General features: G+C 41.4%; 1 protein-coding gene across 1 annotated transcript in view; it reads left to right on the top strand.

Moving 5' to 3' along the window:
• slc35f1 (solute carrier family 35 member F1) overlaps nt 1-17,061 on the top strand; it is a 160,230-nt gene that overhangs the window by 53,714 nt on the left and 89,455 nt on the right. Inside the window, exon 2 of the mRNA XM_071906362.1 lies at nt 1,282-1,457. Coding sequence (XP_071762463.1) covers nt 1,282-1,457 — 176 coding nt within the window. The remainder of the gene's footprint in view (nt 1-1,281; nt 1,458-17,061) is intronic.

Raw genomic sequence — 17,061 nt, 5'->3', positions numbered from 1 at the left:
GATTGTTGATTGGACAATTGTGCAATTAGCATTTGTACATGTTTCACTTGTTTGTCATTGTTGTTGTCTGCTGTGACCAAATCATGTCAGTTTAGTTGGGTGGGACTTGATTTTTGTATCATGTGTTAAGACTTTACTGTTGTGCAAAAATGTGTTTGTCATTAGTATTTTGTGTGAAAGTAACCAAAACTGACTAACTTTTTTTTGCAAAAATAGATAGTGTTTTGTTGATTTAGGTGTTGGCATAAGTGTTGGCATTGTGGACTACAGTTTCATTCATATGATGTAAGCAATAGGAAAAAACTGTAAACTGAATTGATCAAAATCAATGATAATGCTCCACCATTTAAACTAGGGATAATGGATTCAAGATTCAAACACTGGACCTACGGGGAAGAATCACTTGATTTTTCATAATAATCTAATTTAATATTTTAACCCCCTTTTCGGGCCCTTAAAGACACTTATGGCCTAAAAAACAAATACTTTTTCAGATACTTGATTTGGTATTTCATAAGAGATTTGTGATCCAAACACAGAACCAAAACGACTTGTACAACATACTTATACAGACATGTAAAGCACAAATAGGTTAGTAGTATTATGGGTTCTAGAAAATACAACATATTTGAAGAAAATGGGGAATAATTAGGAAAATGTCATTATAGTTTAGTTATAATGCATTATGAAGAGACCCCGTTCCCACCCTCCTCAATGATCTCCCTCCTTTCTTCTTAAAAAGGTGAAGCTTACTATTTTCATTGATTAGGTCCAGTAATTGTCTTTTATTTTACAGTAAAATACCTTACCACCTCTCATCGCTGTCCAAACCTGGTGAAAATAATAGATCAGGGTTTGATATTATTTTCCAGTGAATGAATCTTGTTTTGAGGCTTTTTATGTCTGGCAAAATGAATCAACCACACCTCAGTTAGTTAAAGGATTTGAAACCATATTCAAATATAGTGTACTTTTTCCTGGACAGTGCCTTCTACCACTCCCTCCTTTTCTCCTTCTTTAATTTTTCCTTGCTGAATGCCTGGTTAGGTCTTGCCATAGTTTATATGGTTTTTTTTTTTTTTTTCATTTTCAATAAAGTATAAGTAAACCAGCACGTTTTCTCCTTTCTCTTATCCTCCCTAGGGACTTGTTGGCCACCTTAACACTGGGTCAAGTCTAATTGTTCCTCATTGGCAGTATTATTGGACTAGTTTCTGTTTGCAGCAAACAATAGTGAATGCAACTTTCTTACCTTTTTCCCCTTTCTCCTCTCCTCCCCAGGGACCTGTTGGTGACCCTAGCGCTGGGTCAGGTCTTGTCGTTACTGGTCTGTGGTGTTGGTCTGACCAGCAAATACCTGGCTGATGACTTCCATGCGAACACCCCAGTGTTCCAAAGCTTTCTCAACTACATCTTGCTGTTTCTGGTCTATACAACCACACTGGCTGTCAGACAAGGTATGGATAGAGATAGAAAGAGAGGTGTGTGTGTGTGTGTGTGTGTGTGTGTGTGTGTGTGTGTGTATTGTTGTGAGTCAGTATGCTGAAAGCCTCCTGAATGGAACACCTATTGCACCATTTCACACTGTCTCCTAAATGTTTAATATCGCCTTGAAAAGATGACTGAATTTCAAAAGCCCTAAAGCAGCTGTTATTACAAATGTTTTTTCTTCTGACTTTTTTATTTAACCAGAGGTTGTCATTGCTATTTGCAATGGTGATTGAACCTTTAGGGTCATGTGTACGAGACAATATAAACATTAAAGGATTGAAGATTAATAACAGTGAGCACAAAATATCCCTATATGCAGATGACATCATTCTATATATAACAGACCCAGAAGACTCAATTCCATATTTATATAATACAGTATATCAATTTGAAAGATTTTCAGGATATAAAATAAATTGTGACTAATCTAATGCTTGCCTCTTACACATGACACTAACAGAAAAATGTATAAGCACAGTCCTTTTCACCGGACACCAGGGGGTTTTAAATACTTGGGAATAAATGTTACACCACATTTAGGTAATTTGTTAAAAGAGAACTGAATCCCTCTCATAGAGAACATCAAAATGGATACATGTAACTGTACCATTATCTCTGTTAGGAAGAATAAATATTATAACAATGAATGTTCTCCCAAGATTACATTTTTTTTTATGTAGCTGTTTTCAAATCACTGGACAAACATATTTCAGAATGTATCTGATGCAATAAAAAAACAAGGATTAGTTTATCAACCCTCATGTAGCCAGAGCCCATGGGGGGCCTTGGTCTCCCCAATCTCCAGGATTATTTTTGGTCGGCCCAATTACAGAATGTAGTGTTTTTGTCATTGGGGAGACAGGATTACTTATGGGTTCAGATGGAGGCCAAACTTTTCTATCCTTTACCTTTGGACTCTCTTATATTTATAAAACACTTCAATAAGATAAAAAACATCAGTGTTTCACTGTTTTTAATACTCTACTTATAAAACTTGGTATTACCATTTGTACCTCTATCTACTGTCCTGTTCATCAGAATCCAGATCTTAACAAAACACTTAACATCATTCAATATATGCAAATGGCCAAATTTAGGTACTGTATAAAACTACTCAAAGATTTGTTTCATAAAGACACAACTAAAATTATTCATTGACCAGAATATGGCATTCCTAACAGATTTTTTCAAGTATCTATTTTGGAATGTTGCCCATTCACTTATCAACAAGTTTAGGTTTGGATTATCTGAAGTAGAGGATATATTAATGTCCTCCACTACAATTAAAGGAAAAAATAGTGATTTGTATGGTATTCTGTCTAAAGACCATCATTCCTCTTTCCTACCTCTACTAAACATTTGAGGAAAAGATCTAGGCATGGTTTTGGGTTAAAATACTAAATATCTGTGAATGAGTACATTTTTCTTTCACAAGTAACAAAATCAAGGAAGCTAATTTTAAGTTTCTATTTCACTCCGATAAAGATTCATAAAATTTCCAAAGATAACTCACCTCAACTGTCCAAGATGTAAAATTAAACAAGGAACATTTATGCATGTCTTTTGGCAATGTGATCTGTTGAAAAGCTTCTGGAACTGTATTCATACCTTCACTAAATAATTTAATCTAAATCCTTGTCTTTATTATTATTATTAAATGCTATGCCCGATTTTCAATTAGATCTAAAAAAAAATAAAAAAATCCCTTATGTACATACACTACAAATCATTGGCATATTATGATATTGTTATTTACAACTTTGTCGCTGTTTTTATTCATTTATTTATTTTTTCGTTTCCATTATGTGTGTGGCGGGGTGGGGGTTGAAGGGATGGGGGACATGAGGATACACAGGGTACTATTATGTTTGTGTGTTTATTCATTGGTGCTGGTTATTGTACACTTTCTTTTGAACTAAAAAGATGCACAAAAAAAAGAAAAGATGACTGAAAGTGATGCAGTACGTTTTACTTATTAAAACTCTTTGTGTTATCGTTGATTCATAGCTCTGCTTTGATAATCACATCAAGGCAATATCCAACACAGCATCTTTACCTTGGAAAATTTCCAGAATTATGCAGTTCCTGTCTTTTATCGACCTAGAAAATATTTGTCTCCTCCAGAATTGACTACTTACTACTATTAATACTACTATGACTACGATTCAAAACATGAACATATTACATCAGTCTTGTTCTGGCTACCTGTAAATGCACATATTCATTGTATAGTCATACATCTAACTTAAAGGAATAGTTCACCCAAAAATTAAAATTCTGTCATTATCTACTCACCCTCATGCCAGTTGAAACACAGGTGAAGATACTCCATATGACATACAACGAGGTTTCCAGCACAACGCCGTAGCAGCATTCTCCACTTCTGAAGCCAAATGATTGCACAGTGAGTGGAAAAGAGCTATATTTACACCATTATTTAGCGTCAGTCTTCACTAGTCTTAACTATTTTTTGAAAAACGATCACGCACCCAGACCATCGTTCGAAAAACGAATGGAATACAAACCACCATACAACGGGCTGTAGCTTTACTTTTTTGAGGAAAAAGTGGAATTGGACGGTGAAATAAGAGAGATCCTCGGAGTCAGGTCGAACGGAGAGGTTAACCCACAATGTTTTCAAACTGCAAAGACTCCGGCGGTTAAACGTAATTTCCGGGAAATGACAACAGTGGAATGTAACAGTATTGCCAGTATTGTGCGAATGGCAGCATTATGTTAAAAAGGCGGAACGGCATGTCTTGTGTGAACAACACAAACTGCTACCATTACCGGCAAACTCAATCTGGCACGCTACAGGTTTCATGCGTGAAAGGAGCTAATGATGCCTGGTCACAGAGTCTCACATGCTTCTCTCTGTTGAACCATCCAGGAACTCACTCTGACAATTTTTTAAATATCGGCACTAGGGAGAGAAGCTCCAACAACTAGGTAACAGACAGAATATTAGATCAGAGTGCGGCACAGCAGAGCTATTTTAGTTTGACATAGCCCTGTGCATAGCAGTGTAAACACAGAGGTGGAGGAGAATCACACAACGCACGAGGTCTGGGTGCGTGCACGCACAACAGTATTTAAAAAAAAAACGGCTGTAGTGAAAATTAGCGCTAAATCATGGTGTAAATATAGGTTTGGCTTCAGAAGACTTGGATCATGCTGCACAAGCTGTATGGAGTAATTTTATGATAATCTTTTGCTCTTTACAGTACTCTAAAGAATCGGTCCCCAGTTGTGCTGGCAACATCCTTGTGTGTTATATGGAGTAACAAACTTCACCTGTGTCTCAACAGGGTGAGTAGATAATGACAGAATTTCCATTTTTGGGTGAACTATTCCTTTAAGGCCTTGTGCCTCAATATATCACTGATTTACTTATTTAATAAGCCCACCTGTACTCTCTACAACATGATCTCACACAAATATGTGAAATGAACGCGAACTCCGAAATGACGATTTAAGTGCTGTGGACACGTATTATGCGAAAATAACGTTTCTCCACCACAAATTGAATTGCGTTCCCCTGCCAAAAATTGAAATACGTTCCTCCACCACAAATTGAATTACGTTCCAAAGGTTGGCCTTGGGTTAAGTTTAGGCAAGTAAAACAACTTTGCTTATGGTTAGGGTTAAGGTTGTTGGGCGTGGAGGTGGTACGGGTGCCCTCATTTCCAAAGACTGGAAATTTACTAAGCTTTCTCCTCTAAGCAACAACTCCTCCTTTGAATACCATACAATTATGGTTACCGCTCCTGTTAAGCTGTTTGTGGTTGTCATATATTGCCCACCAGGTCAGCTGGGGAACTTTGTAGTTGAACTGGACATGCTATTCTCAGACATTCCTGAAGATGGCACCCCACTGATTGTCATGAGGGACATGAATATCCATCTTGACAAACCCCAAGGGGCTGGCTTCCTTTCACTTCTTTCCTCATTTGACCTCAAACAGGTCTCCACCCCTCCCACACACAAAGCTGGCAATACACTCGATCTGATTGTGACTCGGAACTGCAAATCTGACTGTCACCCCCTTACATCTGGCAGAGCACTTCTTTATTAAATTCACGTTTTCTGTGCCGCAACATCCTCACGTTCCTCCGCTAATGGTCTCCTTCCGACGAAACATCCATTCCCTCAGACCGGCTCAGCTTTCCAATGAGGTCTATGAGGGGGCTACCATGCCCCCTCATAATGAATTCTCCTCACTCCACGTCAATGAGGTTACAGACACACTTTGCTCCTCTCTAACAATCTCTGCCCCCTCTCATCCAAACCTGCTCGTAACACCCCCCCAGTCCATCGCTCACCGATGTCATCAGAGAGCAATGGGTGGGGCTCAGAGCAGCCGAGAGGAAATGGCACAAATCCAGAGATCCCACTGACTTCAGTGACTATCAGTCTCTCCTATCATCATTCTCCTCCTATTTAAAAACTGCCAAGACCACTTACTATCAGGACAAAATCAGCAGCGCCACAGACACTCGAAAAAAAATTTCAGCTTTTAACACACTCCTCAACCCTCTACCACCTCCACCCTCCACTTTGCTCACTGCTGACATCTTTGCCTCCTTCTTTACTGATAAGGTTTCTGTCATCAGTAATCAATTCTTTGAGCCTGACCAGCTCAGTCTGCCCCCCCCCCCCCCCCCCCCCCCCCCAGCTAACAGGGCCTCACTCCTCTCATTCTCCCCTCTTACTGAGGAGGAAGTCTTCAAGCTTCTGCTTGACTCTCGTCCCACTACCTGTCTGTTGGACCCCATACCCTCCAACCTCCTGCAGGGCATTTCGCCCACACTTAACACTGTAGTCACACATATCATCAATTCCTCACTTACAACGGGTGTGTTCCCCACTGCATTTAAGCAACCTCAGGTTACCCCACTGCTAAAGAAACCTACACTCTACCCATCTCAGGTTGAAAATTACAGGCCGGTTTCACTCCTCCCCTCCCTTTCCAACATACTTGAGTGCACAGTCTTTAATCAAGTCTCTGAATTCCTTTCTTGGGTGTCATGATTAACTAACATGACCAACTAACCTTTAAGGATCATGTGGCTTCTGTTACATGGTCATGTCGATTTGCCCTGTACAACATCAGGAAGAAGACCGTACCTGTTTGAGCATGCAGCACAACTCCTGGTACAGGCTCTTGTAATATCATGCCTTGACTACTGCAACTCCTTACTGGCAGGTCTCCCGGCATGTACGCTCAAACCTCTGCAGATGATCCAGAACGCGGCGGCACGTCTAGTCTTCAACCAGCCCAAAACAGCACATGTCACTCCGCTGTTCATATCCCTCCACTGGCTCCCAGTTGCTGCCCGCATCAAGTTCAAGTCCTTGATGCTCGCCTACAAAGCAGCAACCAAAAGGGCTCCCACCTACCTGAACTCCCTCATTCAGGTCTACGCTCCATCTCGCTCACTACACTCTGCCAATGAGTGGCGCCTGGTGCTGCCACCACAACAAGACCCTAAGTCTCTATCCAGACTTCTTCTGTGGTTCCTCGGTGGTGGAATGAGTTACCAAACTCCATTCGATCTGCAGAGTCCCTCTCAATCTTTAAGAAAAGGCTAAAGACCCAGCTCTTTCGCGAACACCTTCTCACCTGATGGACTGTGTAATTACAAAAAGAAAAAACTGTATCTGCCTCTATGCACTCTATGCACTGCCTCTTGGCACTTATGTCCTGTCGGACTAGAACTTAGCTTTATGGCAGTTACTCTCGTTCTCTCCTGACTAGATCCTTGCTTGTGTTGTATTAAAATCTCATGTGTACGTTGCTTTGGATAAAAGCGTCTGCCAAATGGTAAATTGTAAATTGTTATGGTTAAGTTTTGGCAACTAGAACAACTTTGGCTGAGGTTTGGGTTAAGGTTATGGTTAGGCAACTAAAGCAACTTGGTTAAAGAGTAACTAAACCCCACCCAAATCTGTGGTGAAGCCTGACATCTAATGGTGAAAAGTAGGGTACTGCACTGGCAATCTGCTATTGGCTGGTCTTTGTGCCAGGTGATGTCACTATAGAGTACAACAGGTGGTGACGTCACCTGTCGGTGGATTTTCCACCTAAAAACTCTGCAACCTCAAGGGCTTAATGAGGAACTACCCCTACAATGTTTTTTATAAGGGTCTATCCATGTGTGATACAGCTTAAGTCGAAATGTGTGAATTTGTTGTATTAACATCCTATGTCCTTCTAGGTCCAATGTCATCCATATGAAGGAGAGGCAGTCCTAGGAATGATTAGATTTTTTGTATAGATCAGTACATGTTCCCAATGGGGATTTTCTCTTCTTCTACAATTGTAATTTTCTAATAAGATGTATTGGCCTATTATTTCCGGTACCTATTCTTTGTAGTGTGTAATGGATTATGTATGATATATAGATTGATATGGGCTAATGAGTTGAATGATGACCTAATTGGTAACACCTGAAAACAATAGCCTGACCTACTCCTCGCTGATAAAAGGGTGTCTGTCCATATGTTTGTAGGACACTGAGGACGGTTACATAACCGAAACGTTTGTCTTACTTCACTTTTTTGTAAGCATCATGTGAGCCTTTGCCTTGGGACATATATTTATACGCATCAATTCCAACCTCATCACTATATGTACTAACTGTACAATCTACGCACCTGTGAGAAATAGTCAGTAGCTTTTTTATTTGGCGCGACAGTGTTCTACCAGATTTTTTTAAGTCATCTTCATTTCACGTTTTTCTGTGAGATCAGGTTGACTCTACTCACAGGATACAAGACTTCTTGTCATTCCACAAATGTGGAAGGTGCTACGTGTAGCATTTTAACAATTCAATAAATTATTACTAGATTAATTTTGAGTATAATAACCGTAAACAAACAAGACCATCACCAAGAAGATTGGCAGCCTCTACTGGCCTCAACACTACATTTTACAATGCATTCTTGGTAACCCAGAGTTGAATCCTGATGGTAATCTTAATATCTGATTTGTGAGATTATTTACATTGTTCCCACCATAGTTGCAGTTTTGGGGGGAGCATAGCAAAAATTTATGTAGGACTATATTTTTAGCTCTGTGCCACAGGGGCTCTAGACCGATTCCCGGTAGGGATGCTTCCACAAAATTCAACATTGCGGGGCTGTTAGACTCTTGTTAAAGGATAATTAACCTCCTTTTCCTAGTTTTTGCCATCATGGGGATTGATTGTGTTCAAAATTTCATCACTTACTTCACTGTAGAGTAGGGCTGTGACAGTTACCACACTACCACAATAGCGCGGTCATATGACACCTATTGCGGGGTTGAGCTCATTACCGCCATCACTGCATTATTTTTAACGTTTTATTGTATACTTTATTGTATAAAAGCGCTTGAGTAGCAAAATGCCAAAAAGGACTTAACCAATTAAATTCTAAACAGTAACAAACTATAAGGTATTATAAGGGTTGTTCAATCATCTGAATTCATGGAATTCATGGAATTCTTGGAATGTACTTTTACGCACACACTCATCTCATATTGCCTATAGCATATCGTACAGTGTTATATTGTATACAATAAAAGGAAATAACCAGCATGAATAACATTTGCTAAATGTCAAATATTTATACACATATAATGAGCTCTGTCCATTAAATCCTTTTGGGAACGTGCTTTTACGCACTCATTTGTCTCTCTCCTCTCTTCTGACCCACAGTCAGCACTCCCACAGGATTTCTCTGAAGCGGTTCCTTGGCATGGTTTGTCTGAAAACAGTCTGTTTCTGACGAGCAGCTGTCGATATTCATGTTTGGATATTCCATGGAAATACAGAAGTGCAATATTGCGCAATTAATCTTTCAGTTCATCCACGGGCAGGCTGTCCAACATTTCATGTCCAGGAGCTCTGTGCGCCCCATCACACTGTTGTTCTAAAGGTATGTGAGTAATCATATGTGTGAAATTACTTTACATGGAGTTTTGATGGTGCTGACTTGGTAGATGGAAAAAGGGAGAAGGAAACGGAGAGACTTTCACACCTGTCGATCAACACCCTGTAGCCCATTGTACTCGTGTAAATTGCGGGTATGTTACAGGGAGTAAATTGCAAAAAATGTATTTACAATCCTCGTTTTTTAGAATTCTGAAAACACAGGCCTTTAAAGGCCAAATATTTGGTCTCAGTGTTTGAGAAATTTTAATCTAAAATGTCAACGCCAGCCCGTGTAAAAGGTCCAGTATTACTCTTGAACAGCTGCACAAGCGGTGCTTTAGGGACAGACTTGGAATCGACATAAGTGTTGAAGGCATCAAACATAAAGAGGCTATAACAAATAAGCTACAGTACAATTTTCTGCCAGTCTTGCTCATTACTTATTCATAACTATAAGTCCTAGGCTATACGAGGCGCTCTAGTCGGCATCCTTCCCGTTTGTCTCGTGAGCGCTTGCTCCTCTGTATCTCAACTACTTCTACTAACTCTTGTTCTCTGTCTTTATAATTTCACGGGAAAATTGCAAAATATAATATTGATAAATAGGATATTATACAAAATATAATATTGATAAACAATATAAAATGTTACAGTGTCTGGGGTTGGCGGTAAACCGCCAAACCGCAGGGGGGGCGTTCACAGCCCTACTGTAGAGCTTTATGTAGCTTCTCCATAGATGAGTTTCCAAGCAACGTCACATAAATTGTGCACGCGCATCTCAGGGGCAGAAAGGCTACCGGTAGCCACTCAGTTCACGTTAGTTAGTTAGTAATCTGAGTTCCCAGAAGCGATAGCAAAGATTTTAGTTTAGTAAGTGGCCATATATTTTAATATCTTGCCTCGCAGTTGCTAGTCGCAGTTGCACCCTAGACTGGAAAGAATAAAAGCAACCCCCGAAATCAACAGTTACAGTAGGATCCAGCTGCAGCCACAGAGAAGCCCCTGGCTTGGCATAGCACACTCACCCTAACCCTATCCCTAACTTCGCCTAGCCTAGCCAGGGGCTTCTCCGGGTTTGCAGCTGGGTGCTATTGAAGTAGCAATCCAGCTAACTCAGTTAGCTAGCTTCATAGTATACCCCCTGGTTGACACTTACCCGGCCATACATGTACAATTTGTTGTCAGGATGTCACCTTTTTCAATACATACACCCATGCATCACAGGGCTTTGCCTTCACACTTTGACGCTGGCTCGGTAAGACCTCTGCTCTTAACACACAAAACTCACCAGGGATGTAATGTCTAATTTGTTGCACATGCCCACATACTACGTAATTTACAGCATCGAGAGATTTGTATGCTCAGAGGCTGTCTTTTGTATACGCTAGGCTTTTCAATCAGATACATATATGTCTGGCCATTGGATCGGTGGCCACTTGGCCATGTCTACAAGCCATTCATCAACTGGGATTGAATAAGGGTCCGGCAGTCATTCACCAGTACTTAAAACAGGTTTTTCTATATAATCTGCACGATCAGAGTCTGACAAACTAGCCAGGTATGCCATTGTTGTCCGTTTGATTGTTGTTATCAGTGCGAAAATGACAGCCCAGTTGCTATAGCTCCGATAGCCACAGCACCTTTTCTGCTCCTAAACTGCACACGCAGCCATGACTGTATCTATAGCATATAGCATATTTCAGGTTGCTTCCCAAATTTTCAAAATGGACTGACTGTTGTGTGTGTAGTTGCCATTGTTGTTGATTGCTTGGCTATCATGCCTGTCAACTCAGACTCATCTTCCTTGGCTAGGTTTTAACTTATAGCTGAACACAGGTCTGTGTCATAGCATGATGTTGTACCACATAAATCCACAAGAAGTTAAAAATGTATCATTTGTGGCAGGCATGATGATTAATGATTAACAATGATTACTAATCAATAATTGTTGCAAAATATTTTGCCGAGTGGGGCTTTGCAGTTTGATCCCAACTCAAGGTAAAGGCATTGATGCAATGTGGCTGACTATATAAGTAATGCATGAATCAGAGTCCTAAAAGCCTTGCACAAGGGAAATACAGTGTGCACTCGTACACCAGGCATGGTAGGCCTGAAACAAGCATCAGCCAACTGGAGGCCGGTGTGCTGTACATTCACATACAAGGATGTAGCTGGGTGATTTTCTAACTGTAAGTCAAAGCCTAAGTCAACGCATGAATTAGGCTACATATTTTATTCAGCGATTCTCGTAGTTACAACAACACTGTGCTACCACAGCACTTTGGTCTTCTTTTTCTGGCGTTTTTAAGGCAGTTGGCAACCAGCATTAGGTGCATTACCGCTGCCTACTGCTTCCAGAGATGAGGCATAGGAAGCACAGGGAATGGAGGGACATGTCCCCTCCAATATTAAATCGTGTTTAAAATGTCCCCCTCGAAAAAATGGAGCAGAGCATTGATTGCCCCCAACCTAGGCTGATCATAGGCTGATAGCGGAATTTAGTTGAATGAAGAGAGTATCTCAGAATGAAAAAAAGTGCACCCATAAGTAGTGATGGCAAAATGAGCCTGAAGCTTTGAGGCTTTACAGCCAGTTGTAATTAAAATGGGTTCACTACTCAGAACTTCGATTAGTACAGCGCACGTGAGTGATATCTGCTGGTGAAACAGATGTAGTGCAATCAAATGAAGCAGGCATTTATTTATTTAATTTCTCTTCCTCCACTAAACAGTTGTTATCCACCACCACTTACACCAAGTCTACACCTGTTACGTCGTGTCAGCAGCATGTCAGCAGCTTGTGTGAGTCCTCCATTCATGTCCATTTTAATAGCATTTTAGCCCTGCATCCAAAAGTATGAAATCAAGCACAAAGCCTCAAAATACATAAGCAGTAATGGAAATACATCATTGATATGGGTAATTATGCCTAGTTTATACGTTTTTCTTATCAAATATTTAAAAATGTAGGCTATACATAATCAACACAAAAGTCATTAACACTTAATTAAACTTTCTCCAGAATACAGCAAGAAGATCAGACGTCTGTTCAGTTGATCTCAGCAGGCCGCAACCATAGACTGTAAAGAAAGATGGATGTTATGAGTTTGACGTCACCCATAGGTTTCTGAAGGGCCGTTTTGAAGCCAAAAGATTGAGTTTACAATCGCTGCCATGTTGACATTTTTTGGAGCCAGTGCAGCCAGAGCAAGCCTGAGGGTGGTCCGCAGCGGCGCAGTGGCGCAGCTCCGCCTGCTATTGGTCCGTAATCGACGATCTGTCGATCACTGGACAGGTGAGGAATCACTAGGAAAACAACCCTGTTTTATAACTGTTATATCCCGTTAATGACACAATTATTTGAAGAAGTGAAATTAACTACTGAGACCGTAACCTCTTGTTGAAAAAATTTATTGACTTGATTTTGAGTGAGAAGTTGGGTTGTGGTCCCATTGACTTGCATGGAGTCGGGCCAGTTTTGGAGTTTTTGGAGCCAGCCCCTAGCGGATGTTAGAGGAATTGCCGCCTGCCCCCACTTCCTTATTGGCTTCAAATTTCACCCGTGGTTTTGGCTGCTTGGCCGCAACAGGTTGAAGCACGTAGGGTGAAGCACGTAGGCTGCAGCACTCGGCGAGCTAGACAGTGTTGTGGGTCTCTCAAGGTGAACGCCGACCCACTCTGGTGGTTCCTGGTGGTTCCTGCTGAGTTAAACTCAGCAGGATAGCTGGATAGCGGAGTTGCAGCAGGCAGGACACACGTACTGGCATGTGTGTATTTGGTGTATCAGGCAGATAGGCAAGGCAGCAAGGTTCTCTTCACCTGTTTCAGGATGAAACAGGCTCTCTACTTGGCTTGTAGTGATGATGATGCTGTTGAGTCCATCTTTGCAGAGACAAACTTTGGTTGTTGTCAGACTCCTTTAGCACACGGGTTGCAACCACGTAGTGCATGAAGCCCACTTTGGACAGTGTTGCATGTGAGTTTGTTGTGATCAGGTGAGGGGTGTGTGTGTGGGCTGGTACGTCTAGTGTTACGGCGGGAAAGAGCTCATTACATATGCATAAAACATTCATTTTGGCTCCCAGATCTATCTAATATAATTCAAATTTGAATTTGAATCTATCTAATATAATTGACCATCGTAACACCTCGTAGCACCTCGGCTTCCGTCGGCTACACAGACACAGTGAGCCTTGAACAAATTCTCACAGTTTTACTATATTTTCTCATTACTTATTTTACCGATCCTTTGGTTTTTAGTTGTTTTTAACAGAACTTTTACCCGCTGAGGAAATCTTAGCGATCGGACATTCTCAAGAAGAAAAGTTTTAGCAACAGTTCGCTACCGGTGTCCTGCCTGTCAGCTTAGCTAGGCTTGTTTTTAGCCTGGTGGCTAAGCTTGACAGCTGTTTCTACTGCTGGTTACGCTGCTTTTATTTATCTTTACCCGAACTATCAGGCACTATCATCACTAGCATCATCATGGCTGTGTGTGGACTTTGCCAGCCGGCATACTTACTGCTAAAAGACGACATCAGACGGCTGAAACAGGATCTTAAGAGCAAGGATGAGTTAATCCTGGGCTTTTCGTCCGTTGCTGCTGCACAGGCCAAACATCTCTCCATGGTGAGCTCCTCCTGCTGCGCCGGTCCATCCACCGAGTGCTCAGCTGCTGTCGCGCACGGCGATACCACTCTTCCCTGGTTCGGCTCTGCCACCACCGGAGGAGAGCCTGCAAAGAAGGCAATATAGGAAAGCTGAACGTAGTTGGAAAAAATCTAAACTTGAAGTTCACCACCTCCATATGAAGGAGTTACTGATTAAACTGAACCAAACCATTAAAGATGTGCGAGCTGCCTATTTTTCTGGCTTGATTAATAGTAATAAACTCAACCCAAGGTTTCTGTTTAGTACTATCAACCAGCTTATAAATCCCTCTCTTCCTGCCATTCCCGCCTCATCTTCTAATGACTGTGAAAACGTTTTATCCTTTTTTGTTGGCACGATCGACAGTCTGAGGTCCAATTTTCCCCCGACTGTTTTACCCCCCGCCCCACTCAGCCGCCCTATTTTACTGTCTGAATTTGCTCCTATTTCCCTGCAGTTTCTTTTAAACACTGTAGCTCATATGCGTCCCTCATCCAGTCCCTGTGATACGGTTCCCACAAAATTTCTAAAATCCGTCCTTCCTGTCTTAGGTCCTAGCCTGCTCTCTATTATCAATTACTCTCTCTCTGTACCTGACTATTTTAAAATTGCCAGTGTTCAGCCACTCCTTAAAAAACCCACGCTCGACCCTTCCCAGTTAGAGAATTATAGGCCAATCTCCAAGCTACCTTTTTTATCCAAAATCCTAGAAAAAGTCGTTACAGACCAACTCCTGAAGTTGGTTGAGGGTCATAACATCTTTGACAAATTTCAATCCGGCTTTCGCCACAAGCATAGTACTGAGACTGCATTACTAAGAGTGACCAATGACATTCTTATGCATGCAGACAAAGGTGAATATTCCATCCTTATTTTACTCGATTTAACTGCTGCCTTTGATACCATCGATCATGCCATTTTACTTGATAGGTTGCACAACTGGGTTGGCATTTCTGGTACAGCTTTAAACTGGTTTCATTCTTATTTGACTAATAGATATTTTAATGTTTGTATCAATAATCATGTGTCCTCCTCAGCTTCCCTGCTGTGTGGAGTCCCTCAGGGGTCGGTCCTTGGACCAATCCTCTTCTCATTATACATGCTTCCTCTGGGTCATTTGTTCAGCCGCTTTCAAGACGTGTCATATCACTGTTATGCCGATGATACACAGAACTATTTCTCTGCCAAACCCAATAACCTGAATCAACTGTCCTCCCTCCATGATTGCTTAGCCGCCACCAAAGATTGGATGTCTTGTAATTTCCTCCACCTAAACCCTGACAAAACAGGAGTTCTTTTAATTGGACCTGATAACTTTGCCACTGCACTTTGCTACATCAGTTTATTGGTCCATTTCACTCAAATATCAATTCTACCGCTAAGAATCTTGGTATCATCTTTGACCAGTATATGACTTTCGACCATCATGTTACTAAGCTCGTCCAGTCCTGTTTTCTTCAGCTAAGAAATATTGCAAAAATCAGATGTATCTTGTCTTCTACGGATCTCGAACTATTAATTCACACTTTCATTTTCTCCCGTCTAGATTATTGCAATTCCCTCTACTCGTGTCTCAGTCAAGCTGCTCTAAATCGTTTACAGTTGGTTCAAAATGCAGCTGCCAGGCTATTAACTAGAACTAGCCATAGGTCCCATATTACCCCTGTTCTTGCATCCCTCCACTGGCTTCCCGTAAAATACAGAATAAACTACAAGATCCTGTTGATAACATGTAAGGCCCTGCATGACCTTGCCCCCAGTTACATTTCTGATCTCCTCGTTCCTCATTCCACTTCTCGACCACTTCGTTCCTCAAATCTCGGCCTTTTATCCGTCCCCCGCTCCAACTGCAAGACAAAAGGTGACCGCGCCTTTGCAGTTTTAGCCCCAACCCTCTGGAATCAACTTCCCCAATCTGTCAGATTTGCTGAATCTTTGGACTGTTTTAAGCAGCTTCTAAAAACCCATCTTTATAGACAAGCCTTTTTATAGATCTCTATCCCTGTTGTATGTTTTTGTTTGTTTTATTTTGGTGTATTTCTCATTGTGCCGTGTTGTGCTGTGTCCTATGTTTTTGTTCGTTCTACTTTGGTCTGTTTCTCATTGTGCTGTGTCTTATATTGTAATTCATTTTGCTTTATTTATTTATTTGTTTATATTTTTTGTGTGTGTGTGTGTGTGAAGCACTTTGTAACTGTGTGTTTTAATTTTTAATTTTTACATACATTGACATTAAACTCAGCACAAATTCCAGAACACTTTGATATCAAACATGGCTATCTAAGCCCCATGTGAAGATGAAGAAATTTAATAATGCAAATAACTATTATATAAAGCATCACAGTTACACATACAATTAGAGCTATACATGTGACATGTCTGGTGAGTATGCAGGCCATGCAAGAACTGGGATGTTTTCAGCTTCCAGGAATTGTGTACAAATCCTTGCAACATGGGGCCGTGCATTATCATGCTGCAACATGAGGTGATGGCAGTGGATGAATGGAACGACAATGGGCCTCAGGATCTCGTCACGGTATCTCTGTGCATTCAAATTGCCATCAATAAAATGCACCTGTGTTCGTTGTCCGTAGCTTATGCCTGCCCATACCATAACCCCACCGCCACCATGGCACTCAACTCACACAACGTTGACATCAGCAAACCGCTCGCCCACACAACGCCATACAAGCTGTCTGCCATCTGCCCGGTACAGTGAAAACCGGGATTCATCTGTGAAGAGAACACTTCTCCAAAGTGCCAGACGCCATCGAAGGTGAGCATTTGCCCACTCAAGTCGGTTACGACGACGAACTGCAGTCAGGTCAAGACCCTGGTGAGGACGACGAGCATGCAGATGAGCTTCCCTGAGACGGTTTCTTACAGTTTGTGTAGAAATTCTTTGGTTTTGCAAACCAACTGTTGCATCAGCTGTCCGGGTGGCTGGTCTCAGACAATCTCGCAGGTGAAGAAGCCGGATGTGGAGGTCCTGGGCTGGCATGGTTACA

This window comes from Centroberyx gerrardi, chromosome 18 (assembly GCF_048128805.1).
Source record: "Centroberyx gerrardi isolate f3 chromosome 18, fCenGer3.hap1.cur.20231027, whole genome shotgun sequence".
Taxonomy (NCBI): Eukaryota; Metazoa; Chordata; class Actinopteri; order Beryciformes; family Berycidae; genus Centroberyx; species Centroberyx gerrardi.
Note: the sequence above shows the minus strand (reverse complement) of the source record. Positions and strands in the feature narration are given on the sequence as shown.